General features: G+C 41.6%; 1 protein-coding gene across 4 annotated transcripts; it reads left to right on the top strand.

Moving 5' to 3' along the window:
- Nucleotides 1–3,237: 3,237 nt before the first annotated feature.
- Nucleotides 3,238–19,709, top strand: CDV3 (CDV3 homolog). Of its 4 annotated transcripts, none has more exons than XM_060149824.1 (5): nucleotides 3,238–3,851; nucleotides 4,579–4,655; nucleotides 14,562–14,707; nucleotides 15,988–16,141; nucleotides 17,324–19,709. In XM_060149824.1, exons 1-5 carry the CDS (start codon nucleotides 3,612–3,614, stop codon nucleotides 17,472–17,474), a joined length of 768 nt encoding a protein of 255 aa, XP_060005807.1. In that variant the 5' UTR covers nucleotides 3,238–3,611; the 3' UTR covers nucleotides 17,475–19,709. The 4 variants fall into 4 exon arrangements, with proteins under 4 accessions (XP_060005807.1, XP_060005808.1, XP_060005806.1 ...); XM_060149825.1 differs by having other exon boundaries at nucleotides 15,982–16,141; nucleotides 17,780–19,709; XM_060149823.1 differs by having other exon boundaries at nucleotides 15,982–16,141.
- The last annotated feature ends 7,217 nt before the right edge of the window (nucleotides 19,710–26,926 follow it).

Genomic DNA, 26,926 nt, shown 5'->3' with positions numbered 1-26,926 from the left:
GCCACCCAAACGGGGGCCAGGTCCTGCAGAAGACAGCCGCTGCCATTAGGTCACAGAGGTGGGGATGAGGGAGAGGTTCTCGGCTGTTTCAAGGCCTGGGCCTGGCCAATGGGTGCCTGTGGCAAGGACTCTGGAGCCCCGCAGGACACAGCCCTGTCCCCGGGCCCCCCAGCTCACCTGCTGGCCCCGAGGCCGGAGGGCCTGGAGGGTCCCAGGGAGAAAGCCGTGATCCCCCTCTCACCGCACTCTCTGCTGCAAGGACCACTGCAAGGCTGTTGGTGGAGTGGACCTCTAACCCAGGCTCTAAGGGCTGCGCACCCGCCCGGCCCCTATTACATTTTCTGTGCTATAATTGTATGTATACGTGTGTGCTTCTGGCTACCAGTTTACCATACAGTAAGCTCTGTGAGGGAAGGGCCTATATCTGACTTATAAACTCCTAACATCAGGCCTGGCATACAGTAGGTACTCATTAAATAAATGTTTTACATAAATGAATGAGTTAATGAGTGGATGAATAGTTAAACAACAAATCATGCAAATACCAGGAAAGCATCAAACACCCATACCAAACAAAAGGTCTCTGAGCCTTTAAAGGTCAGGAACCAGGCTGCCTGTAGAAGTCAGTAGAGGTTTCACCAGAGGAAGTGACCTGAAAGTAGCTGCTCCCCAATTGGAAAAGGTCATCAGTGGAACAGGCCAGGCAGTAGCTCACAGATCTGAGAGAGGAAGCCACAAATGAAAAGTTACTCCCCATTTCCTGGCAAGTCTTTGGCCAGCATGAGCTGCATTCCTTTGAGCTGAGCGTGTGTAGAATTTCCAGCCTAGGTAGCAGAATGGAACTTGGAATGAATAGCTCAGCAAAAAAGAACCCAGGGATAACGGGGCTGGGCCCAGCTGCCCTGTGCCAGCTCTTGAGCTCATGGAATATTGGAGCTCAGTGGGCCTTGTCGAGGGAGATAAATGATGTCCTTTGGATTATACCACTTCAGAGGACTCAAAGAGAAATTTCCACATTCAGACAGCATTAGGATACTTAGAAGATGTGCTGAAATACCTGGTAATGTTCCGAGTGCTCGCCACTATTCAACTTTCCATCTACCGAGTACAAATGAAGGTCTGTTTTGCTTTAAAGATGGGGAAGGTCCAAATATCGAGAGAGCTGGATGATGCTTCATGATGAGGACGGGGTGAAGATGAGGATTCAGGGCTCTGTGTAACCCATCTGGAGGAGGGTAGCAAGGGAGATTTAAGAGGAAAACCTGGTAGGAATATATGCTGTCAGTTTCAGGTCAGGGGATTCAAAGTGGAGGAGACCAGCTCCATGCGGGAGACTATTAACTACAGATAATGACACAACCACAAAGACCCTTGTCTCTCTACTGGCCTGACCTGAGTTTTCTACAGATGATCAAGTTTGGGGAGCATGCCATCAATCACACTGAAAGATGTAGTAGAGAATTTTACTGCATTAACCCTCAACTGCTGTACCTTCTCTGCTTTTTTCCCATCATTACTTCTTTCAAGACACGGATACATTGATGGGGACCTAAGAAAAAGAGGACTGAATTTCAGTTATTCATATCTAGATCTTTTCTTCTAGATTATAACGGAGTTGAAGGCAGGAATGACAAATTACTCTGCCTGGAACAAAGCACATTGCCTTAAATATAGCTAAATAGGTCCTTCACAGATGATGAAAGAAAGAACAAAAGGAAGGAAGGGAACGAGGAAGGAGGAAAGCAAGGGAGGGAGAGAAAGGAAGAAAAAGAAATTTGATCAGAGATGTTAAGGAAGGTGGGGGAGGGGCAATACTGAACTTGGCCTGCATCACAAGATACCTGGTGTCACAGAAGGAAGTTACCTAGAGACCCATCCCAGGTGGTTGAGGGCAGTTTATGTTTGCGGAATTATACGTAAGCTTGCTGGCCAAGGCCAGGCCCTTGATTTGCTTCTTTGACATATTCTAGGCTTAGTATGTTAATAGTGTAGGTGGAGGGGGCATGGGGGAGACAAACTTTAACGGAAAAATTGTAAAGGAAAAGACCAAGAAGTAGCTCCATTTACTGGCTGTGCTCTATCTACCCCACAAGGCTACTAACATAAGTCTGAGTCATTTCCTCAGTGGTTGTGACAGTTCTCTGTCTTTAGAAGGAGGAAGTGGAAAGTTTAATACCTTACATTAGAGGCCCTTTTTCATATGTAAGGATTCATTTCATTCTCAAGGCCAAAAAGGTACTTAAATGGGACAACCACGTATAGCATGGGCACATTTGGTCCCCATTACTATGGTATGCCATTCCCCTCCTCTTATCAGGGATAAAAAAAAAGATAGGTTACAGTCATCTCGTCAGGGCAGGGGATACTATTTAAATGTAAAATCATTTATCGCATCCAATGTGTATTAAGCACTGCAACTAAGAGGTACTCTTTCCCCAAGTATCTTGCAAGAGCTAACATCTCCATTTTACAGATCAGGAGCTTGAGGGTCAGATTTAGCTTGACCTTGGTAGATAAATCAATATCTAGTAGAGTACAGATAAAACCAATAGATAAAACCAATCTCCTTTTAACTACCTACTGGCTTACTAAGATCTTTTAGTAAATGAGAACTAAACTTCAAGGCCACTGCTCCTCACTTTCATAACAATCATCCCCTATGATGAAAATGAATAGTTGCCAGACCAGAGAGGGTGAAAGTACAGAGGCCAGCAGAGCGGATGGTACCATCTTTAACATAGCTAGCTTAACACAGGGCCTTTCCGTCTCGCTAAAGTTCAAACGACTAAAAGGCCCCAGCTCGCCCCTGACGAGCAGACACACGTGTATCGTACGCATGCGCCCAGACGGGACCTACCCGCCCCTTCGACCGGACCTCTTTAGCCAAGTCACCAACCAGCCCTCTAAATGCCCGCCCCCAAGGCTAAACCTTCGACCAATCGGGAGGCAAGAGTCATCAGGCACGTCACATTTAGCATATACCCTCTCCCCGCCCCCAAGCCATGGCCCCGCCCCGTCCGAGACAGGGATGGTCGCCAAAGCACTTCGTTCTGGCATCTGATTGGCTCCTTTTCCAGCCCCGCCTCCGTCTCCTCCCGCCGCCCTCCCCTCCACTCTCCCACACTGGCGGGCGGAGCTAAGTACGCAGGCGTGGGTGTTGCATCTCTCTTCTGGGGGCCCGCCCGCCCTCCTCCCCCTCCTCCCCCTCCCTCCCTCCCCAACCCCCTTCCCCTCCTCTCTGGGCCTGCGTGCGTGCGTCCTCCTCCTTCACGCGCCGCCGCTAGCCTAGCACTCTCGCTGGAACCTCTGGCCCGAACGTTCCCTTTGCCCTCCGGCTGCGGAGCGGGCGGGATCCTGCACCGCTGTCGCTGCAGCCCGGGCGGGCGGGGCGGCGGCAGCGGCACGCGAGCCCGGAGGAGGGCCGTACCACCATTCGCCAGCACGCGGGGGGAGCCGCTCGCCCCGCCGCAAACGCCTCGGCGACCCCGCGGGGCTGAGGCGTCGCCGCGCCCGGGAGCTTGAGCGCCGAGCCGGCCTCGACCCCGAGCTCGGAGCCCCGCGGGCAGCGCCCGCCGCCGGCCCCACCCATCCGGGCCGAGGAGGCCGCGACCATGGCTGAGATGGAGGAGCGGAGCCTGGACAACTTCTTCGCCAAGAGAGACAAGAAGAAGAAGAAGGAGCGGAGCAACCGGGCGGCGAGCGCCGCGGGTTCGGCGGGCGTCGCCGGCGGGAGCAGCGGAGCCGCGGGCGCGGCGGGCGGTGGGGCGGGCGTGGGGACCCGGCCGGGCGACGGCGGGACCGCGGGCGCGGGGGCCACGGGCCCCGGGGCCGCCACCAAGGTTGTGACAAAGGTGAGGGGCCAGGGAGACTGGGAGTCGGGGCCCGGGCCGCGCGCTTGCGCCCATGTGCCCGCCCCCGCCCGCCTGCCTGCTTGCCTGCCCGGGGAAACGGCCGGGAGGGGCGGCCGGGGCCCGGCTGGCGGGCTGATGGGCGCGGAGGCTGCCACGTGACGCGGGCTTCCCACGGCGGGCCGCCTCGCACTCCCCGCTGGACCCTCGGCACCCCGCTCCCGACCCGCGTCGCTTGGCTCGGGCGAGGACGCAAGCTGGCGGCGGCACCCTCCCGGGGAATCGGCCCGGGTCGGAAGTGCATCTATCGAATGACATCTACTCTGAGTAATTTAGCGTTCTGATTTCAGACCAGTAGTCTGAGCTGAATTTTCTAACAATCACATTTGTGGCGGCTCTAACTGGCACGACTTGGTCCCGAAGCCCGTAAAAGAAAAGTCTCATGGCAAGATTGAGTTAGACGTTTAGTTGTGGGCTTCCTGTTGATTTCATCTGGCGTTTCCTGGTTGCTTTTAAAGTAACAGGTCTCATGAAGGAACGCGGTGGAAGTAAAGTTTACTCACGTTTGTCCTCCAGCCTAGTTGGCCTTGCGATTGAGCAAGGGCTTTGGCCAGAAAACGAGTCCACACTTTAGGTTCCAGCCGCTTCATCCCTTTTTCATAGTCTGATAGTTGTCTTAGTTGTGTTTTTACAAATAGCTTTAATTGACTAAGTGGTACCTGTTTTACAGGATGAAGATGAGTGGAAAGAATTTGAGCAAAAAGAGGTTGATTACAGCGGCCTAAGAGTTCAAGCAATGCAAATAAGGTATGGTCTGGTTACAGATGTGCTTAGATAACTCAAGGGATAGATACTGTATGTTTGGGGGTTTTTAGCCCCAAAACAGCATCACAGTACTCTTGTGCTTTAGATGTGCTTATTAGGACTCTAATGGATTGTGCCTTTTCCTCTGATGGCGGCCCTTCTATATGCTGATCAAATTAGCTGCCAGCTCTAAAATCCTGTGAGAGCTTGCCTGCTTCAAATCTTGGTTAGGCCTTTTTGAGACAGCTAAAATGGATTTTGTGGTTTCAAAATTTTTACTTTTAATATTGGTGGGTCGAAGTTAGTTTTTCTTTTTGTTTCAAAAAATAACAGGGGTGGTTTTCAGATCCTCTGTGACAGACAAGTTATATATGTATTTGTAATTGAAGCATAGTTAGAGGGAAATAGCAGATTTTACAAAGAAGTTATATATGTATTCGTAATTGAAGCATAGTTAGAGGGAAATAACAGATTTTACCTGTTCACACAGTGAAACCAACTTGTGTAATTAGCATTGAGGTCAAGAAACTGAACATTACTGGTAGAGGAGAAAGCCCCCTCGTAGTCACTGTTTTCACCCCTCAAATGACCACTAACCTAACACTAGATTAATTTTCCTAGAAACTTATAGAAATGGAATCATACTCTAAGTATATTTTTAAAGTTCAAGAAAACAGTAATTTCTGAAAATTGGATTGGTTGACTTAGAGAATTTGAAATTAACGTATTTTATCAAGTCCAGTCTATGGTAGTCACATGTACTTTAGATTCATGTAAATAAATGTCATGTTTTTGAGGGTCTCATGAAGTAGAAAATCCATTGGTTTAGATTAAAAACCCTTTATTCTCAGTTTCAAGAAATAAGTGATCCCTGGGAATTCCCTGGCAGTCCAGTGGTTAGGACTCAGCACTCTCACTACCAGGGGCCTGGGGTCCATCCCTGGTCGAGGAGCTAAAGTCCTGCATGCCACACAGCACAGCCAAAAAAAGAAGTGAACTCGATGCACTGCCTTCCAGTTTGAAGTCTGTGATTTATATATGCCCGTGACTGCCTGGCACAGTGGAGGAAATACTTTTCCTTAACAAAATACTGTCTTTTGACCTCTCTAGATGGTAACATTTATGGTGTTAAATAACTTATTAAAAAACCAGGGCTAACTTTTATGACATTTGTTGGATACTTACCACAACTAGGCATTCATGTCCTAGGTTCTTTCACGTCGCTGTGTGAGCTTAAGCAAAGTGAAACCTGATTGATAGTGGGAAACTTTTAGGAAATGCAGCTTCCCCACATTTGAAATACCTTCCGTGGTGGTGTGAAGTAGAGGTGATTAGACTGGAGGTTTATTCCCAGCTACTTCTTGGCTTCCTTCGTGTGTTAGATGTTTTTTGTTTTTTCTTTTTTTGGTTGTGTTGGGTCTTTGTTGCTGCGCACGGGCTTTCTCTAGTTGCCGCGAGTGAGGGCTACTCTTCATTGTGGTGTGCGGGCTTCTCATTGCCGTGGCTTCTTTTGTTGCAGGGCATGGGCTCTAGGCACACAGGCTTCAGTAGTTGCGGCACACAGGCTTCAGTAGTTGCGGCACACAGGCTCAGTAGTTGTGGTAAGCGGGCCCTAGAGTGCGTGGGCTTCAGTAGTTGCGGTGCACTGGCTTGGTTGCTCCGCGGCATGTGGGATCTTCCCAGACCAGGGATCAAACCCATGTCCCCTGCATTGGCAGGAGGATTCTTTTTTTTTTTTTTTTTTTTTTTGCGGTACGCGGGCCTCTCGCTGTTGTGGCCTCTCCCGTTGCGGAGCACAGACTCCGGACACGCAGGCTCAGCAGCCATGGCTCACGGGCCCAGCCGCTCCGTGGCATGTGGCATCTTCCCGGACTGGGGCACGAACCCATGTCCCCTGCATCGGCAGGCGAACTCTCAACCACTGCGCCACCAGGGAAGCCCAGACCAGCTTTTTTGTACTGCTTTTTTCATTATTTAGCATCTAGTCATTGCCCCTCAGTGGCCATCCAGAGATCTTTCTCTTACCTGCTAACATTGAGAAACATACCTTCTTCAGGAAGCTGCTTTTGTGGATTCTCAGTCACTGTGGAGTCTGGGGTCTGTCTCCGTTGACTTCATAAATCAACAGAGGGGAATCTAATCAACAGAGGGCTTCCAGGAAAGGCTTGAGAGTGAGAAGCCATCAGAGGGTTAATAATAATGACAAAAACTTTCACTTTATACAGCTGACGCTTGAACAACATGGGTTTGTACTGCATGGGTCCACTTATATGCAGATATTTTTCAATAGTAAATGCTGTATTACACGACCTGCAGTTGGTTGAATCTACCGATACGGAAGAACTGCAGATGAGGCATGTTAACACCCCTGTTGTTCAAGGGTCAACCATGTACTGAATATCTTTATAAACTTTGTATTAAATGTTCTTGACATTGAAACTCAGTAGGAGTGGGAGTCTACAAGGAAAGACACATTGGTTCAATAGAATGGGAAGTAGGTTACTCACACAAATAGGATATAGTTGATAATGTGGCAAAAACATGGACTTTAGGGAAAGACAGACCTGGGCTTGCATTTTAGCCCTGCTGCTTATGTGTGACCTTGGGCGAGTTACTTTACTTGTGAATGTTATCTGCAAAATTGAGATGACTACTCAGGATTTTTGTGAGGATTTTGAACAGGATGTTCATAATATATCCACTTGGTTAATGTTAATCAACCTCTGTTTAGTGGGTAAATTCGAATGTCTTACTCTTGGGAATTTCTCTGCTATTTAACCATGAGGCACCTGCTTTATAATACCAATATTTGAGGAGAAGGGGTAATGGAGGCACATAATATTATCATGACTAAAGTCCTACTCTGGTGAGTCAGTTCACTATGGACTTAATAGGAGAACATGACATGTTCAGGTAGGCATTAGTATAACCATATAAAGAAAAATCCTTCTCAGAGTTGCTGGAGATCTTGAATGATTGTCTTTTATGACTTGGTCTTACCTTTTGTGCAGAAGCCCTCAGAAGGGGAGAGAAATGAGATCTCTCTCTTCTGTGGAATTGGAGGGGGGTGGTTATGCCTTTAGTTTGTTACCTTTTCTATCCATGAGAGAGACAGCCTTGCTATTTCAATATGAAACAAGGGAAAATGACACTTTGAAGTTGACTTAAAAATATCTTGAAATTCTCCATCTATAGTCTTAATTTTTTTTCTCCCAACTTATTGTGTTGAAAAATTACAAACCTCAGAACAGTTGCAAGAATAGTAGAATAAGTACCCTTATACTCTTGCTGGAGATGTACAAATCATTTTTGCCACACTTACTTTCTCTTTAGTTAGCTGCATACAGTCTTAAAAGTTTTTGACACTAGTCCTCGTAGTAAGTTAGCATGTTGGACGTTTGTTGAAGGTGAGTGTGCAATTGAAAGGGGGAGAGTTTTCAGCAGCAGCAAGCATACTGTATTAACGTCCTAGCTCACATTTACCCATTAGCTCAAGATTTAAGGACCAAGAGTATTATGAGGTCATGTGTCAAGTTTTGTGTCTAGGTTAATCTTATTCAAGATCACATTGTTTACAGACAAGTTCTGAGAGGGAAGCCATTGAGATGGTGATAAAAGAAGGGGCCTAGCGCTTGAGCTTAGATTATTGGTTGATAGTAGGACCTATAGGCCTTTCCCATCTTTAAAATGGATTTGAGGAAGAAAGATTTCATTTACTACTTATTACTAAATGGTGAGCATGTGTCATGTTTCAATAAAAAATTGAGTCCTTGGATCCCAGTGGTTTTCTAGGAATCTTAAGAAATCTAGACTTTTAAACCCATTAGGTAGAGCTGGTTAATTTGTCCTTTGAAGAGAAGAAATTATTCCAGCATCCAAGCTGGATTCGTAGTAGCAAATATTTGTGGGACTGCTGTGTCCTGGATATTGGGCATCAACTGCTGGGTCTTGGAGTTGTAAAAAAATAACTCATGCTCTACTGAACACTAGTAGATCATTTCAGTGATGTGCAGGGGCCGTGGAGTCCAGGAGAGACGCTTAGGTCTACCATGAACGGGTCAAGAAAGAGTCCTTGGATGAAATACAGTGACATTTTAAGCTGCCAGCCATGGCTCATCAGGCCATTTCTATCCCCCCAGTTTACTGTTGTAACAGTGATTGGATAATAGGGTCAAATCAGTGGCACTGCCCAGCATTCTGGCAAAAGTGCAGTCAAGTCTGGATTTTGTTTTAGCTGCTTTTGGGGAAGGGGGAGTTAGGATACATAAATTCTCCTGTAATGTCCCTTGAGATAAGGAGGTAAGAATGTTCTGTTCTTTATAGATACACCGCTGTAGAATGTGTGATCCTGATCAGTCTTACTAAAAAAAAGTGAATTTCTCAAATCTCAAAATAGGGAAAATTTTTGTTTCATATTTTAGAGCTATAAAGAGAGTGAAATGAAGTAATAGGCAACCTGAAAGAATATGGGCTCTGGAGTCCCACTGACTTGGCTCTGCTACATTGTAGCCCTGGTGAAGGTACTTAAGTATCTGAATATCAGTCTCCTCATATGTACAATGGGTCTTCTCCCCGCCTTAGTGTTCTTTCGATTTTTAACTTTGTAAAACGGGTACAACACTGCCTGGTATAGTAGATGCTCAGTAAATATTCCTTTTTGTAGCATTATCATTCCCAGTACCCCAAAATAGTGCCTTACAGACTAATGCATATTCAAGACAGTATACTTTGGATTGTGATAATGAATTTACAGTAACATAGTAGTTTTTATTTTTATTTTATTTACTTATTTATTTTTTTTTAAATTTATTTATTTATTTATTTATTTATGTTATTTTTGGCTGTGTTGGGTCTTCGTTTCTGTGCGAGGGCTTTCTCTAGTTGTGGCAAGTGGGGTCCACTCTTCATTGCGGTGTGCGGGCCTCTCACTATCGCGGCCTCTCTTGTTGTGGAGCACAGGCTCCAGATGCGCAGGCTCAGTAGTTGTGGCTCACGGGCCTAGTTGCTCCGTGGCATGTGGGATCTTCCCAGACCAGGGCTCGAACCCGTGTCCCCTGCATTGGCAGGCAGATTCTCAACCACTGCGCCACCAGGGAAGCCCCTTACTTATTTTTTAAGCATTGTAGTTTTTAAAACATCAAATTTAGCTGATGAGACGTTGTATATTCTATTTGGATCAGACGCCAAATTTTAGCCTAGTTGTCTTCTGTGGAAATAATTCTCTGCAACATGATTTTTGTTCTTTGGCATTTGGAGGTTTGACATTTTCTGGAATATGTAAATATGAAAGAGTAGTAGGCTATTTAAATTATTTCTATCCTGCCATTGTTACTATAGCACTTGGGCAAGGCTTTTAGCATCTCTGGGCCTTATTTCCCTCTGTTGGATGAAGTGTCTTGACTAGACAATTTCTAATGTTTAGTTTAGCTGATATTTCAGAATCTTATGAAGCAAAATACTAAGTTGTCTTGTGCCTATTATCAATATACAATCCCTCTAATTAAAACAGATCACTCTTATTTTCTAGTAATAGTTTGTAATCTAGAGGTATTTTAGATTTGTGATTTTTAAAATTCATTTCTTCACTTGTCTCTGAGGGTGAAAAGGTGATGAACACTAGACAGTAAAGGAATCTTCTTTTCTTTGAGACTCTCAGCATTCTATCAGACTAAATTGGAGCTTTTCTTCAAACTTTATTTTTTTGCAGATTAGGAAAACAATGTTTTTGTTCTTTAGAACATTTGAAGAGTATAACAGCATAAAGAAATATGCAAGAATTATTCATAATCCCTTCTGCTTAGGGATAATCAGTGTTAAAATTTTTTTGGTTTTCAGTTTATTGCAAGCTGATAATTCTGGAGTTTAAATATTAAAATAATTTAAGGGAAAAGCTATTTTAATTCAGTGCATTGTTGAAATTAACCATTTCTAAATGTAACTGATCAAATGAAAGCTATCACAGTTTGGGGATATAAGAGTGTAAAAGTGCCATGAAGTCACTTAAATCTTTGTGGGGATCTTATCACCCTGTCTGGCATGGATTGGGTTGCTGCGACATTGCTAACTACATAGTCAATTATAGCTAGGTCAATTATAGCTAGTCAGTTATACCTGTGCTTTTACTCATGGACCAAGCAAATTACATTTTAGTGTAATTACATAGGTGTGGCTTCAGAGGTGGGTAACTTTTTAAAAAAACTTCTTTTGGGACAATTTTGACATTTGGATACCACTGTTAGACTCCTGGATAAATTATGACTTTCATACTCTTACCTGATCATTCTACTTAAAAGCTTTAGGAAGCAAGATCATACTTAGTGTCCATTTTAAAAGAACATGTTTTCATGTTGCTTTTTTTTTTTAATGAAAACTATGTTTTTTCTTATTATAAAGGTGGTATATGTGGTGCTTATATGAAAACCTAAATATTAAAATGCTGGAGAGGGTGTGGAGAAAAGGGAAACCTCTTGTACTGTTGGTGGGAATTAATACAGCCACTATGGAGAACAGTATGGAGGTTCCTTAAAAAATTAAAAATAGAACTACTGTATGACCCAGCAATCCCACTACTGGGCATATACCCTGAGAAAACCATAATTCAAAAAGAGGCATGTACCACAATGTTCATTGCAGCTCTATTTACAGTAGCCAGGACATGGAAGCAACCTAAGTGTGCATCAACAGGTGAATGGATAAAGAAGATGTGGCACATATATACAATGGAATATTACTCAGCCATAAAAAGGAATGAAACTGAGTTATTTGTAGTGAGGTGGATGGACCTAGAAATCGTCATACAGAGTGAAGTAAGTCAGAAAGGGAAAAAAAATACCGTATGCTAACACATATATATGGAATCTAAAAAAAAAAAATGGTCAGAAGAACCTAGGGGCCAGACAGGAATAAAGACACAGATGTAGAGAATGGACTTGAGAACACGGGGAGGGGGAAGGGTAAGCTGGGACGAAGTGAGAGAGTGGCATGGACATATATACACTACCAAATGTAAAATAGATAGCTAGTGGAGAGCAGCCGCATAGCACAGGGAGATCAGCTCGGTGCTTTGTGACCACCTAGAGGGGTGGGATAGGGAGGGTGGGAGGGAGACGCAAGGCGGGGGCGATATATGTATACATATAGCTGATTCACTTTGTTATAAAGCAGAAACTAACACCATTGTAAAGCAATTATACTCCAATAAAGATGTTAAAAAATAATTAATAAATAAAAAGCATGTAATACCAAATGCTTACGGCACTAACCATGTGCCAAGCACTGTTATCAGTGCTTTGTGTCTGTTAATCTTCATAATGGGGCTGTTACCCACTTTTTACACGAGAAAACTGAGGCATACAGAAGTTAGATGCCGTACTTAGTCTTCCTGGCTAGTAAATGGCAGAGCCTGGGTGTATTGAACCAGCCAGTTTGGCTTTAAAATCTGCTCATAACTGCTTGCTCCATGAAGAAAATAAAGTCATGCATTCTAGCACCCACTTTTTAACATTTACCCAAGAAATCATTCTAGTTGTCTTTCTATCTATATTAGGTGCATAGATTTTTAGTATTGATGCGTTGTTGGTTTATGTGACATGATTATTACTTCCATGTTAGTGTAGGCCTAACATTTTAAATGGCTCCATAGGATTCTATTATGTGTTAGCAAAAAGGAAGACTGAAGGCTGGCTTAGCCATACTCCCCACGCTTTTTTCCTCTCAAACTATAGTCTTTAGTAAAATCGTGCTCTAAATGCAGATTGAAGGTAAGTTTGTTCCCTTTCTCGCTTTCTGTTGCCACTCTAAGCCTCTAAATTCTGGAATCATCTCTGGTTGGTGGGCAATAAGTGATGGTACTATTATCTGAGTGTCTTTAAAGAAGACCATTAGCTATTCAAGAAATTTGTCATATAGCCAGAACTTATTTTAATAGACATGGAAAAAAGCACCCTTAGATGTCATTTTGCAGAAACCAGGATATGCCCTGATGTTCCCAAGGTCACAGTCAGGGTAGGAGTCATATATACATTGTTATGGCCATTGTCATGGATCAGATATCAAAAGGAGAAAATGTCTGAAAGAGTGGAAGGCCAGGGACAGAGCTTTAGGCAGCAGCATGTAGCATTTTCTTTTTTCTTTTTGTTGGCGTTGGGTCTTCACAGCCGCGCACGGGTTTTCTCTTTGTTGCGGTGCACAGGCTTCTCATTGCATTGGCTTCTCGTTGAGGAGCATGGGCTCTAGGCACACAGGCTTCAGTAGTTGCAACATGCAGTCTCAGTAATTGCAGCACGTGAGCCCTAGAGCATGGGGGCTTCAGTAGTTGAGGCACATAGGCTCAGTAGTTGCAGTGCGTGGGCTTCAGTAGTTATGGCACACGGGCTCTAGAGCACAGACTCAGTAGTTGTGGCACACGGGCTTAGTTCCTCCGCGGCATGTGGGATCTTCCTGGACCGGGGATCGAACCCGTGTCCCCTGCATTGGTAGGCGGATTCTTAACCACTGCTCTACCAGGGAAGTCCTGCAGCCTGTTTTTTTTAATAGAAGAAAGGACAGTTAGATTGATGACAGAGATTGATAAGCTGAAGACCTGGGAAACACCACCACTGTCATGGAAAGTAATCCAGGGAGAAGGTTGGTGGTCTGTGCCAGGTGCATCATCTGCAAGGGCAAAGAGTTGCAAAAAGGAAGTTTGATTTGGCAGTTATCTTTGTGCTGTCAAGCCAGCGGTATAGAGGCAAGATATATGTACTTGATAATTTAGCAAATTCAGGCTTACATAAAATAGTAATAAGTAATCCAACACAAGGAGAAATAAAGATACCTTGCAGAGATCACAGACTTCTGACTCAAGTCGATTCAAGAATAAAAAAATAGGGACTTGCCTGGCAGCCCAGGGGTTAAGAATTCGCCTTCCAATGCAGGGGGTGTGGGTTCAGTCCCTGGTCGGGCAGCTAAGATACCACATGCCTTATGGCCAAAAAACCAAGAAAACATAAAACAGAAGCAATATTGTAATTCAGTAAAGACATTAAAAATGGTCCACATCAAATCTTAAAAAAAAAAATTAAAAATAGGCATTAAATAGAACAGTTCAGTCAGTCTTAGAATGGTATGTCACCACTGAGGATATATTTTGCATTTATAATCACTAGTAAGCCAAAGACTGAGTTCTTGTATTCTCTTCTTTAAATGCGTGACACATCTCTGATGAGAGGGACCAGTTCTATATATTTCCTATGTCTAGACAGTAGAGACTGACACTAATAAAGTATGAAGCACTGATGTAAATACTGAATGCTAACTTGTTTTCCTCTGTTGGAATGTGAATTAATTTTGAGAGTATTTTTTTACATGTACTAAAGGATTAGCAAATGAAATTATACAACTTTTAAAACCCATACATTTGATCACTAAAAATATGCTTACCATAAGTGCCTGTTTGTACACTTTGGTCCTAGAAAAAAATCAAGTAATTGTACTTTTAATCTTTCAAGTTGCCCTTTTCTCTACATTTCAGGTTAGATTGACCTCTCTTCCCTCCCTCAGTAGGGGCTGTTATAAATAATCAACACAGATTGTTAAAAGCCTGGCATGTCAGTACGTTAAATATTTCTAGATATTCTTGAGTGTATGGAGTTTGCAAAAAGGGAAATGGAGACTGTCAGACAGAGAGGTTTTCTCAACCTTTTTCCAGCGATGAATCCTTTTACATGAAGTCCTAATGCATAAAATAGATAAAATCCCCTAATTCTTCCTCTTTTTTTTTTTTTTAAAAGTAAGTGAGGCATTTGGGCTTGAAGAGGTTAATAAGTACCTTCTCCAGAATCACAGATCATTATTGGTAGAATTAAGGATTTGGACTGACAGTTTTCCTGGTGTTTCTGTAATTGAATTCACTTGTTTATTTTCCAATAGTGAAAAGGAAGAAGATGAAAATGAAAAAAGAGAAGATCCAGGTGATAACTGGGAAGAAGGCGGAGGAGGTGGTGGTGGTGTAGAAAAATCTTCAGGTCCCTGGAATAAAACAGCTCCGGTACAAGCACCTCCTGCTCCAGTAGTTGGTAACCTTCATATTTCATTTTCATAAAGATGTTTATTTGTGTATAATTTTATATGCAGTCAGCTTTCAACTAAATGCATGCTTGCACTGGGTGAGTAGGGTCTTCTTTCCATTCCTAGGAGAGAGATTTGTGTCTGATCTAAAGACTTTCATATCCTCAATAAAGAAATTTGGAAGTTAAGGCTGTAGGCTGCTTAAATCTTACTGCAGCCCTATAGCTTGCCAGATTTACATGTTTAAGCATTTTTTTTCAATATTTGATGGCTGACTAAGGAATATTGGGTACCTGTGTCTTTTTTTTTCCATTCCCCATTTTACTGTCTCTGAAGAATGAATTCTCAGACAGGTGGATTTTATCACTCCCAAGAGGATGAAAAGTGCTTCTTGGCTCGGGGGAGAGTGGGAATGGTAAAGAAATCTTAGATCTTACAGTGGTTTGTGGCCCATCAGAGGGCCAGAGTATGTAAACATATGTACAGTGTATCTGTGGTATTAACATTTTTTGCTTGGGGCATGGGGACAGTACTGTTTAGAAGAAAGTTGTCTAAAAAGGCTCTTTTAGGAAGGCAATAAAGAAAAAATGTTGAGAAATAATGCTCTGATGTATACCCATTTTATACAGAATAATATAAAGAATAACAAATCACCCCCAAATGTTACTGTCCAAAGATCACAGATTACTACCATGCATAGTTTTTCCTTCTAGCTGCATTACACTTGAGCTAATGAATGATGTAGAGATGTTCATTTGAAAGGAAGCTTTTGATAACTAGAAAACGTGTGTAAAACACTGAATTCATGTTTAGGATGGGGGCGGTGAATGGTATGTAAGAAAAGCTGAAAGGCTGTGTCCTCAAAATCTTGGTCATGGTACAAGACTTTGGGCTGCTTAATTTTTTCTCCTGTTTTACTAGAAAATAAAAAATTTATTGATGATGTAAAAGTGGTCATACTTTGAAAGGTAGTCCCTGATGAGACCTGTCTCCCAGGAACAGCAGATGCCTTTCCCACTTCCAATAAGTTGACTTAATAGAACTCATTTACATAGATAATTAAAATTGTACATGGAAGAGAAATTGGAAGACTACTTTTACCCTAGAAAAATAGGCCTTTGCTTTTGGACATTTCCTCAGATAACTTTCCTTCTGTTGTTCAGAGACCCTTAATGTAAGTATTGTTTTTTTCCATAACTGTTAAAATGATCAGGAATTCAGGAGTAGCTTATTAAAATGCCAAGCACTTGAATAGTTTCTCTAAACTGTTTTGAAATGTTAGTTACAGAAACCCCAGAACCGACAATGACTAGTGGCGTGTATAGGCCTCCTGGGGCCAGGTTGACCACAACAAGGAAAGCACCCCAAGGACCACCAGAAATCTACAGTGATACACAGTTCCCATCCCTGCAGTCCACTGCCAAGCATGTAGAAAGCCGGAAGTAAGTATTCTCAATATTGTGTTTTGGAGCCCTATCCTTTGGACAGGGAGTGGGGTTTTTGGGATTTGAAAACCCACCTGGGGTGTTGCAGTAAAGCCCAAGCTGCAGCTGAGAGGCAACTGAGAATTAAGGTGGGACTTATATGCCCAGGACTGGGGGGAGAAGGGGAGAAGGACCCGGGGTGGGGGGGGCGAGGGGAAAGAGCACCAAAGACAAACTTCATCTGCAAGTTTCCCTTATCCCTAGTTTATGTCATTCTGTAGCCATGACAAGTCTCATCTAGTGAGAATTCTTAATAAATATTAAGTACATTATTGCTGCTTCTGTGTTCCTTGTAATATAGAAACTAGAAAAGTCAGCAATACTTCATTATATTCCCAGTTAATGTGAGTAGATGACAGATGTTGGCATTTATAAATCTAATATTAAAAATAATCTTATTTCAGCAGGTACTTAAAATGAATGCTACCTGGAGTTAAATGACCACATATGGCACATCCACATCTTATTTAGGGACATGAATTTTTTACAAAGTAAATAAAATGGGAAAATGACATCAGATGGAAATTTTTCGGGGTGGCTTTTAAATTAAATCCCAGCGTTTTTGCCTCTTTGAGAGCACAGCTGGCTTGAATTTAAGCCTCCACTTGACTTGTTCCTCTGCTCTGTCCTCCACGAGAGGCAGTGATTCACCACACTCATCTTTATCTGACCCACTCCCATAAAGTAGATGTGTGGAGAGTTCTTTGAATAATGAGTAGAACTTCACTTGAATGAGGAAATTGTTGTTCTTACTTTATGCATAAAGAAAGAGATGTGTATTGTCTGTTATTTGCTAAGAGTAACAATGAGTCTTAGAAGGAATCACCATGTCATTAGACAGCTTTTTAACTTTCCAGTTGTCTTGAAGTTGGTCCCAAAATAGATTTTCAGTTAATAGTATTCAGCAGATTTGCTACCACAGAAAATAGGACCCTAGAGCTTCAGTACAGTGTTCTATATTTTCTATTCATTTGAAGCCTTAAAAGTGGTTTTGGTAAGGATTTATATACCAGTTTCCCCCTCCTGTCCCTTCCTCAGGATTTTTCTAAGGGGTGGCTTTTTTTTAAATTCAAGGAAGGATATTTTCAAAACAACCTAGTGAAGAAGAAATATTTACTGATTACATTTCTTTTCCCTTAGGGATAAAGAAATGGAGAAGAGCTTTGAAGTAGTAAGACACAAAACTAGAGGTAGGGATGAGGTTTCAAAAAACCAGGCCCTTAAACTTCAGCTAGACAACCAGTATGCTGTGCTTGAGAATCAGAAAAGCAGCCACACACAGTACAATTAAGGAATGGTGTTTGCTAACCCTTCTAAGGTAACTAGACCACAGCTAACCACCACGGACAGCCATCATCATCTGATCTCTGCTGGATCTACAACTGATGCAGACCACTCGGTATACGGGACCGGCCCTATTGCACTATGGAAGTTTAAAGTATCACAACTGCTCTTTATGTGTATTGGATTTAGGGGGATTTTCATTGTTATATAAGTGTCAACTAGATTCAGCAGTGTTCTTTCAGAGTTACTCTGCAAATACAAAATAATCAAAAACTGCAGCCAGTGGTCATTTCAAAATCTTTTTATGTTCAGATACTGAGCCTTCGTAAGGGTTGACTACCTCAGATTTGCTGCACTCATTGTGGACTTCATGTGGATCACAACTTCTGGATAAGAAGGTTACAGCTTTTAAGTGTCGATGTGAAACTTGAAACCAGCTCTACTGGATTCCTATCAGAAATCCTGCAGAAAGTCAGCCATCTTCTGGGTTCTGATCTGCTGTAAAAGATGAAGATTTAAGTGACCTTAATTAACCTGTCCTGTGCCCCATTCATAAGGAACACTCTGTAGTGGGTATTAGACTTCCTGGAACATGCCGCTCTCTAAAGAACTGATGTGTTCAGATAATCTGTGTAGGGCTGTGATTTATAATTTAAACTTTGAGTTGTATTCTGAGGTAACCACAAATTAAATTCAACCAAACTCGGGTCACCACGTGGGAAAAGGGGTGTGTGGGTGGGAATAATCTTATTTTTTTAGTAATTTTTTATTTGGGTAGTACTTTTTCTGTGTTCCATATTAAGGCTTTTTTTTCTTTCTTTCTTTCTTTTTTTTTTTTTTTTTTTTTTTTTTTGCTTTGACTTGGAATAGTTCTTTGACAGAGCATATTGCTTGGCTAAGTAACCTGAAATATGCATTGGAATTGTGAAACGTCTCATGAATTTGCCAATCCCTAGAGCAGAACCAGATGGCCTTTGATACAAAGGGCAGTAGATGCAGGGGGCTCTACTTCAGGTGCTGCTAAAGCTTCCTCTAATCAGGTCTAAGTTGTATAGTAAACTGGTGGAAAGAGTATATTTTCTGCTCAGGCCAAGGGAGTCACAGATGTGTCCTTATAAATTCAAAGCAGTGAGAGCAGAACCTCAACCTAAAACCCACTGAAGTTTCATGGATCTTGCATGATCTCTGACAAGAATTCCAGATGCACTTGTGCCCAAACGTTTAAGGTATTAGACGCAGTGATTGTCTCAGCCTAGCTCTGTCATCAACCTCCTGGTGTGTCTTTTTACGTTGTTCATTTGGAGAGTCAGGGGCGAAAGACAGGTGATGTAGCACTTCTGTTTTTAATGATTACAGCTTAAACTATCCAGTAATTTTTAGTCCTGGAAAAGGACATCAGGATGCTACCCAGGATTACTGAAAAGTCTTTCCATCTAATGAGATAGTCTGGTAATTTCCTAGTTTTGTATCTTCGGTTCAATAGAAATATTTCAAAGTGGCATGTGACCACTTGATGCAGAGTCTGGATTTCTCTGTAATAAAATCCCTTTGCCAAATGTAGGAGTTGCAGACTTGCTACTGGCAAGAGTGAAGCAAATGGGTGAGTAAAACTATCCTGATGTGGGAGCATTTTCCTCTAGGAGTTCAGTCTTGATAAGTGTCAGTGCAGGAATCGCACTCCTAGGAGTGTTACAGAGTCATCTGCTGTCAGATGCGAACCATATCTGGGCAATAATGTTGGCATTATTTGAAGTGGCAGGCAGGATGCCTACGTTCTGGTGTACTTGGGTGAGTAGCTGAGCCAGCCAAGGAGAGGTTGGATGAGTGAGAAACAAAGGATTCTTGGTTAATCTGAAGACTTCATTTGAGAACCAAAAATCTTTTAACAAATAACCTCTTGGACCTTGAGCCACATATTTCCCCTAAAAAGTATGCATTTTTTTCCAGCAAAATTTCGTTGGGGGTTATGTTATTGAGGAATGAACTGAGACGAATATGTGGAAATGTTACTTAATGGCATAGAAATCTGAAGACCTGCAGGAGATTTAAAATTCCAACCCTTCTTATAACTTTTTAAAAGATTGTGAAATTATCAAAATGCACATGAATCAAGTTTTAATATGCTGTATGATGGGTGGATGAGGCTGTCCATTGTACCATTTCTTTCTTTGAATTCTCAGGCATGGTTTGGCAGTGCAAAAACTCTGTAACATTAACAAATTCAATAAAAAGTAAATATGTAGATTTTGGAGTCTGGTGGTTTTTACTCTTAACTGGTAACTGATTATCTTTGAAAATGGAGAATTGATGACATTCCTCCTTTGCTCTAGGAGGCTGATAATGTCATCTCGAGTGACCTTTCCATTTGAGAAGTGTTTGTAGAGTACTCTTAATGTTAAAACCAGACCTGGAATGAAACTGGCTGTGAACCTGTGATGAATATTATTTTCCAAAGATAAACATTGAAATGTATTCTTGTCTTCATTGCTGTATTAAATTGTGTTATCTTAGACCATGGTAGGGAAATCTACAGTCTCTACTATGTAAACTAAAGATTTCAGGGCTTGTCCTCTGAGAAGCTTACGAATTTCTCAAATGAGAGCCATTTTAAATTTCAGGATTTAGTCTGGATTATAGTCCCTAAATTTCTAAACTAGAGGAAGTATATTTTCAGTCATTTTTGGTTGGAGTGTGAAATTTTTGAAATATCAAAAATCAAATACAAGTGTTTTTTTAACTGAACTGTTCATTTTGGAATGTAAGTATATGTATTTTTTTCATACCTACAACTCATTTATTTTGTAACTGGAAGTATGTACCTGTTAATGTTCCTCATCTATTTCACCCATCCCCACACACACCCCTCCCCTCTGGCATGTGTTGTTCTCAGTATCTATGACTGTTTCTTTGTTTTTGTTTTATAAATTCTACATATAAGTGAAATCACTATTTGTCTGAACTATTTCACTAAGCATAATACCCTCCAGGTCCATCCATGTTGCTAATGGCAAATTTTCATTCTCTTTTATGGCTGTTATTTCATTGTATCTATGTAACACATTTTCTTCATTAGGTTGCTTCCATATATTGGCTGTTGTAAATAATGCTGCATTGAACATAGGGATGTACATGTCTTTTCAAAATAATGATTTTACTTTGCTCGGATAAATACCCAGGAGTGGTATTGCTGGGTCGTATGGTAGATCTATTTTTAATTTTTTGAGGAGCCTCCATACTGTTTTCCATAGTGGCTGCACCAATTTACATTCCCACAAATAGTGCATGAGGGTTCCCCTTTCTCCACATGCTTGAGAACTCTTGTTATTTGTTGTCTTTTTGATAATAGCCATTCTGACAGGTGTGAGGTGATAACTGGTTTTGGTTTGCATTTCCCTGGTGATAGTGATGTTGAACATCTATCTGTATGACTTTTGTGGGAAAATGTCTTAGGTCCTTCAGGTCCTCTGTCCATTTTTATTTTTATTTTTATTTTTATTTTTATTTTTGGCTATGCCACGTGGCATGCAGGATCTTAGTTCCCTGGCCAAGGATCGAACCCATGCCCCCTGCAGTGGAAGTGTGGAGTCTTAACCACTGGACTACCAGTGACGTCCCTGTATGAGTTCTTTTTATATTTGGATATTAACCACTTACCTGATACATCCTTTGCAAATATCGTCTCCCATTTAGTAGTTGGCCTTTTTATTTTGTTGGTAGTTTCCTTCACTGTGCAAAAGCACAAAAGCTTTTTAGGTTTATGTAGTCCCATTTGTTTATTTTTTTTTGTTTCTTTTACCTGAGAAGACATAAGATATATATATATATATACACACACACACACACACAAAACTGAGACCAATGGTAAAGAGCATCCTCCGTATGTTTTTTCTTCTAGAAACTTTATGGTTTCAGGTCTTACATTTTGAGTTTATTTTTATATATGGTGTGAGAAAGTAGTCCAGTTTATTTTGCATGTAGCTGTCCAGTTTCCCAAATCATTTATTGAAGATGCTGTCTTTTCTGTTGTATATCCTTTATCATAGATTAATTGATGATAAAAGTATGAGTTTGTTTCTGGGCTCTCTATTCTGTTCCATTGATCTGTGTGTGTTTTTATGCCAGTACCATTCTGTTTTGATTACTATACCTTTGTAGTATACTTTGAAATCAGGGATCATGTTACCTCTAGCTTCGTTCTTTCTCAAGATTGTTTTGGCCTTTTGGGGTCTTTGGTGTTTCCATACAAATTTTAGAATTATTCTAGTTCTGTGAAAAATAGCATTGGTATTTTGATAGAGATTGCATTGAATCTATAGATTGCCTTGGGGGGTATGGTCACTTTAACAATATTCTTCAATCCATGAGCACAGTACATCTTCACATTTGTTAGTGTCATCAATTTCTTTCATCAGTGAATACAGGTCTTTTACCTTCCTAGTCAGATTTATTCCTGGTATTCTTTTTGATGCAACTGTAAATGGAATTTCTCTTTCTGATAGTTGTTAGTGTATAGCAATGCAACAGATTTCTGTATATTAATTTTGTAACCTGCAACTTTACTGAATTCATTGATAAGTTCTAATAGTTTTTTGGTGGCATCTTTAGGATTATCTGTATACAGTATCATGTCATCTGCAGACAGTGAGAGCATTACTTCATCCTTTGAAATTTGAATTCCTCTTATTTTTTTTCTTGTCTGATTGTTGTGGCTAGGACCTACAATACTGTGTTGAATAAAAGTGGTGAGAGTGGACATCCTTGTTTTGTTCCTGATCTCAGAGGAAATGCTTTCAGTTTTTTACCATATGATGTTACCTGTAGGCTTGTCACACATGGCTTTTATTATACTGAGGTATGTTCTCTTCTGTACCCACTTTGTCGATAATTTTTTTTTAATATTTTTGTATTTATTTTGGTGGCTCCAGGTCTTAGTTGTGGCATGCATGTGGGATCTAGTTCCCTGACCAAGGATCAAACCCGGGCCCCCTGCATTGGGAGCACAGAGTCTTACCCACTGGACCACCAGGGAAGTCCCTTTGTTGAGAATTTTTATCATAAATGGATTTTGAATTTTGTCAAAAGCTTTTCTGCATCTATTGAGATGATCATGATTTTTATTCTTCAGTTTGTTAATATGGTGTATCACATTGATCGATTTGGGGATAAATCATCCTTGCATCCCTGGGTTAAATCCCACTTTTATCATGTTGTATGATCCTTTTAATGTATTGTTGAATTTGATTTGCTAATGTTTTCTTGAGGATTTTTGCATCTGTGTTTATCAATGATATTGGCCTGTAATTTTCTTATTTTCTTAGTATCTTTGGTTTGGGTATCAGGGTGATCGTGGCCTTGTAGAATGAATTTGGAAGTGTTTCTTCCTCTGCAATTTTTGGAATTTGAGAAGGGTAGATGTTAACTCAGTGTTTCGTAGAATCAGCTGTAAAGCTGTCTGGTATTGGACTTTTGTTGGAAGTTTTTGGGGTTTTTTCTTTGTTTTGTTTTTTTGTTTTTATTACTGATTCAATTTCCATTACTGTTAGTCTGTTCATGTTTTCTCCTTCCTGAATCAGTCTTGGGAGAGTGTACATTCCTAGGAATGTATCCATTTCTTCTAAGTTTTCCAGTTTATTGGCATATAAGTGTTCATAGTATTCTCATGATCTTGTATTTCTATGGCATTGGTTGCAACTTCTCTGTTTTCATTGCTGATTTTTACTTACTTGGGCCTTCTCTCTTTTCCTTGATGTATCTGGCTAAAAGTTTATCAATTTTATTTATCTTTTCAAAGAATCAGCTGTTTCATTCCTTTTTTTTTCTATTGTATTTTTAGTCTCTGTTTCATTTATTTCTGCTCTGATCTTTATTATTTCTTTCCTTCTACTTAACTTTGGGTTTTGTTTGTTCTTTTTCTACTTCCTTTAGGTATAAGGTTGTTTGGGTATAGGTATAAGATTTTTCTTGTTTTCTGAGGTTTACCTATAGGTATAGGTATACCTATAGGTATAGGTATAAGATTTTTCTTGTTTTCTGAGGTTTGTATTACTGTAAACTTTCCTCTTAGAATGGCTTTTGCTGTGTCCCATGGATTTTGGATCATTGTGTTTTCATTTGTCACCAGGTTTCTTTTTATTTCCTCTTTGATTTTTTTCAGTGACCTATTGGTTGTTCAGTAGCATATTGTTTAGCCTCCATGTGTTTGTACTTTTTGCAGTTGTTTTTTTTCTTGTAATTAATTTCTAGTCTCATGGCATTATGGTTGGAAAAAATCCATCTGTTAAGTCCATCTGATCTAATGTGTCATTTAAGGCCAGTGTTTGTTGATTTTCTGTCTGGATGATCTGTCCATTGATGTAAGGAGAGAGGGGTGTTTAATTTAAAGTCCCCTACTATTGTGTTACTGTCAGTTTCTCCCTTTATGTCTGTTAAAATGTGCCATATATATTGAGGTGCTCCTATGTTGGGTGCATGTATACTTACAATTGTTATGCATTTACAATTGTTATATCTTCTTGGATTTACAGTTGTTATATTTACAGTTATTATACCTTCTTGGATTGATCCCTTGATCATTATGTAATGTCTTTCTTTGATTCTTGTTACAGTCTTTGTTTTAAAGTCTGTTTCGTCTGATATAAGTATTTCTGCCCTGGCTTTCTATTCATTTCCATTTATATGGAATACCTTTTCCCATCCCCTCACTTTCAGTCTCTGTGTGTCTTTAGATCTAAAGTGAATCTCTTATAGGCAGCACATAAATTTGGGTCTTGTTTTCTGGTTGTTTTTGTAGTTCTTTTTGGTTCCTTTTTTTGTTCTCTTCCCTTGTGATTTGATTGGCGTGTTACATTTGGCTTCCTCTCTTTTGTGTGTATCTATTATAGATTTTTGGTTTGTGGTTGCCGTGAGGTTTATACATAACTATATATATATATATATATATGATTACTTTAAGTTGATTATCTCAAGTTTGAACACATTTTAACAGCCCTGCATTTTCACTCCCCCATGTTTGATGTTTTTGACACCATATTTTACATTTTCTTGTTTCATGTATCCCTTAACTACTTGTGGATATAGGTGATTTTACTACTTTTTCATATAACATTCCTAGTAGCTTCATAAGTGATTGATCTACTACCCTGACTATATTTGCCTTTACCAATGAGATTTTTCTTTAGTAATTTTCACATTTCTAGTTGTGGTCTTTTCTTTTCCACTTAGAGAAGTACCTTTAACATTTCTTGTAGAACCAGTTTAGTGGTGCTGAACTCTTATCTTCAAATATGTTCTTTGCCTCTTTATTCTCCTGGGACCTCTATCATGAGAACGTTAATACACTTGATGTTGTCCCAGAGGTCTCTTAAACTGTCTTCACTTTTTTTTTCTTTTTTCTGTTCAGCTTGGGTGATTTCCACTACTCTGATTTCCAGTTTGCTGGTCTGTTCCTTTCTATCATCTCGTCTCCTGTTGATTCCATCTAGTATATTTTTTTTCAGTTACTGTATTCTTCAGATCTTTTTGAGTCGTCTTTATATTTTCTAACTCTTTGTTAAACTTCTCACTGTGTTCATCCATTCTTCTGAGTTCATTGAGCATCTTTATTATTACTACCTTGAACTCTTTACTGGGTAGATTATCTCCACTTCATTTAGCTCTTTCTCTGAGGTTTTATCTTTTTCCTTGTTTGGAACATACTCCTCTATTTCCTCTTTGCCTGATTTGCTGTTTTTATTTCTATGTATTAGGTAGGTCTGTTATGTTTCCCGATCTTGGAGAAGTGGCCTTATGTAGGAGATGTCCTGTGTGTCCCAGCGGCACACTGCCCTCCGGTCACCAGACCTATATTCTCTAGGGGTGCCCGCTCTGTGAACTTCTGGGATTTTCTGTTGTGGTGGAGCAGACTGCCGTGGGCATGCTTGTAGTCATGACTGGCCCCTGGTCCAGTTGGTCACAAGGACCTGCTTAGTGCACAGGCCACCAGCCACTGGTGGGCAGGGCTGATTCATGGGCAGCTGGCTTCAGGAGGTGGGGGGGCGCGGTTCTAGGGCTGGTGCCAGCTTGCTGGTGAGAAAGCTGAGTCCTGGGGTGGTTGCTTGCAGGCCCAGGTGTCCCAGAGCTGGTGTTAGACTGCCAGTGGTTGGGGCCAGGGCCTAGGGCTAGTGCTGGCCCACTGGTATGTGAGGCCAGACCCCAGGCTGCTGGCTGAGGGGCCCAAGGTGTCTCGGAGCTGGTGTCCAACACTGGTGAGTGAGACCAGGTCCAGGGCTAGTGCTGGTCTCACTAAACCCCCACTAAAGGGTGGAGCTGGGTCCTGGGGTCTCTGGCTGTAGGGGCCCAGGGTTCTGGATCTGGTATCAGCCCACTGGTGGTCAGGGCCAGGTCCTGACATGGCTGGCTTACGGGCTTTGGGGGCCCCACGAGTGGGTGGGGCCAGCTCTTGGGTTCTATGTTATGAGGGGCCAGGTCAGGGACCTTGGGGGCCTCAGGCAGGCCCACATCTGCTGTTGGTCTCCTGATGGCTAAAGCTGTGTCCCCATGCAGATAGCTGTTTGGCTTGGGGGGGCCCAAGGACTGGTGCCGACAAACTGGTGTGTGGGGTGGGGTCCCGGTGCTAATAATCTAGAAGGAGGATTCCAAAATGGCACTTGCCAGCACCAGTGTCCTTGTGATAGAATGAGGTCCCCAGAATGGCTGCTGCCAGCCATTAATGTTAACGATTTACTATTTGGTCATTCTTTGTATTTGATTGAGATTATTCTCAAAGCCTTATTTAAAATAGAACACACACAAAAACACACTTCCTATCACTCTTCCCTCCTCTAAGTTCCTCCATGGATTTTTTAACCAACTTTTTTTTCTGAGATAAAAGTCACCATTTTAAATTGTACAATTAAGTAGTTTTCAATATATTCTCAAAGTTATGCAACTATCACTACTTTTAATTCTGGAATGTTTTCATTATCCCCAAAGAAACCCCATACTCATGAGCAGTCCTTTCCTACTTCCCTTCCAATCCCCAAAGCTAGGTACCGACTATTATTTTTTCTCTATAGATTTCTCTATTCTGGACATTTCATATAAACTGGGCTTTATAATATGTGGTCTTTTTTGACTGGCTTCTTTCATTTGGCATGTTTGTTTTTTTGTTTATTTATTTTTGGCTGTGTCGGGTCTTCGTTGCAGCACATGTGCGTCTCTCTAGTTGCGGCACACGGGCTTCTCTCCAGTTGTGGCATGCGGGTTTTTTTCTCTATATTTGTGGCTTGCGGGCTCCAGGGTGCATGGGCTCTGTAGTTGTGGTGTGTGGGCTCCAGAGTGCATGGGCTCTGTAGTTTGCGGCAGGTGGGCTCTCTCATTGAGACGCGTGAGCTCAGTAGTTGTGGCACAAGGGCTTAGTTGCCCCACAGCATGTGGGATCTTAGTTCCCCATCCAGGGATCGAACCCGCACCCCCTGCATT

This window comes from Lagenorhynchus albirostris, chromosome 5 (assembly GCF_949774975.1).
Source record: "Lagenorhynchus albirostris chromosome 5, mLagAlb1.1, whole genome shotgun sequence".
Lineage (NCBI taxonomy): Eukaryota > Metazoa > Chordata > Mammalia > Artiodactyla > Delphinidae > Lagenorhynchus > Lagenorhynchus albirostris.
This window is presented reverse-complemented; position numbering and strand designations above follow the sequence as displayed.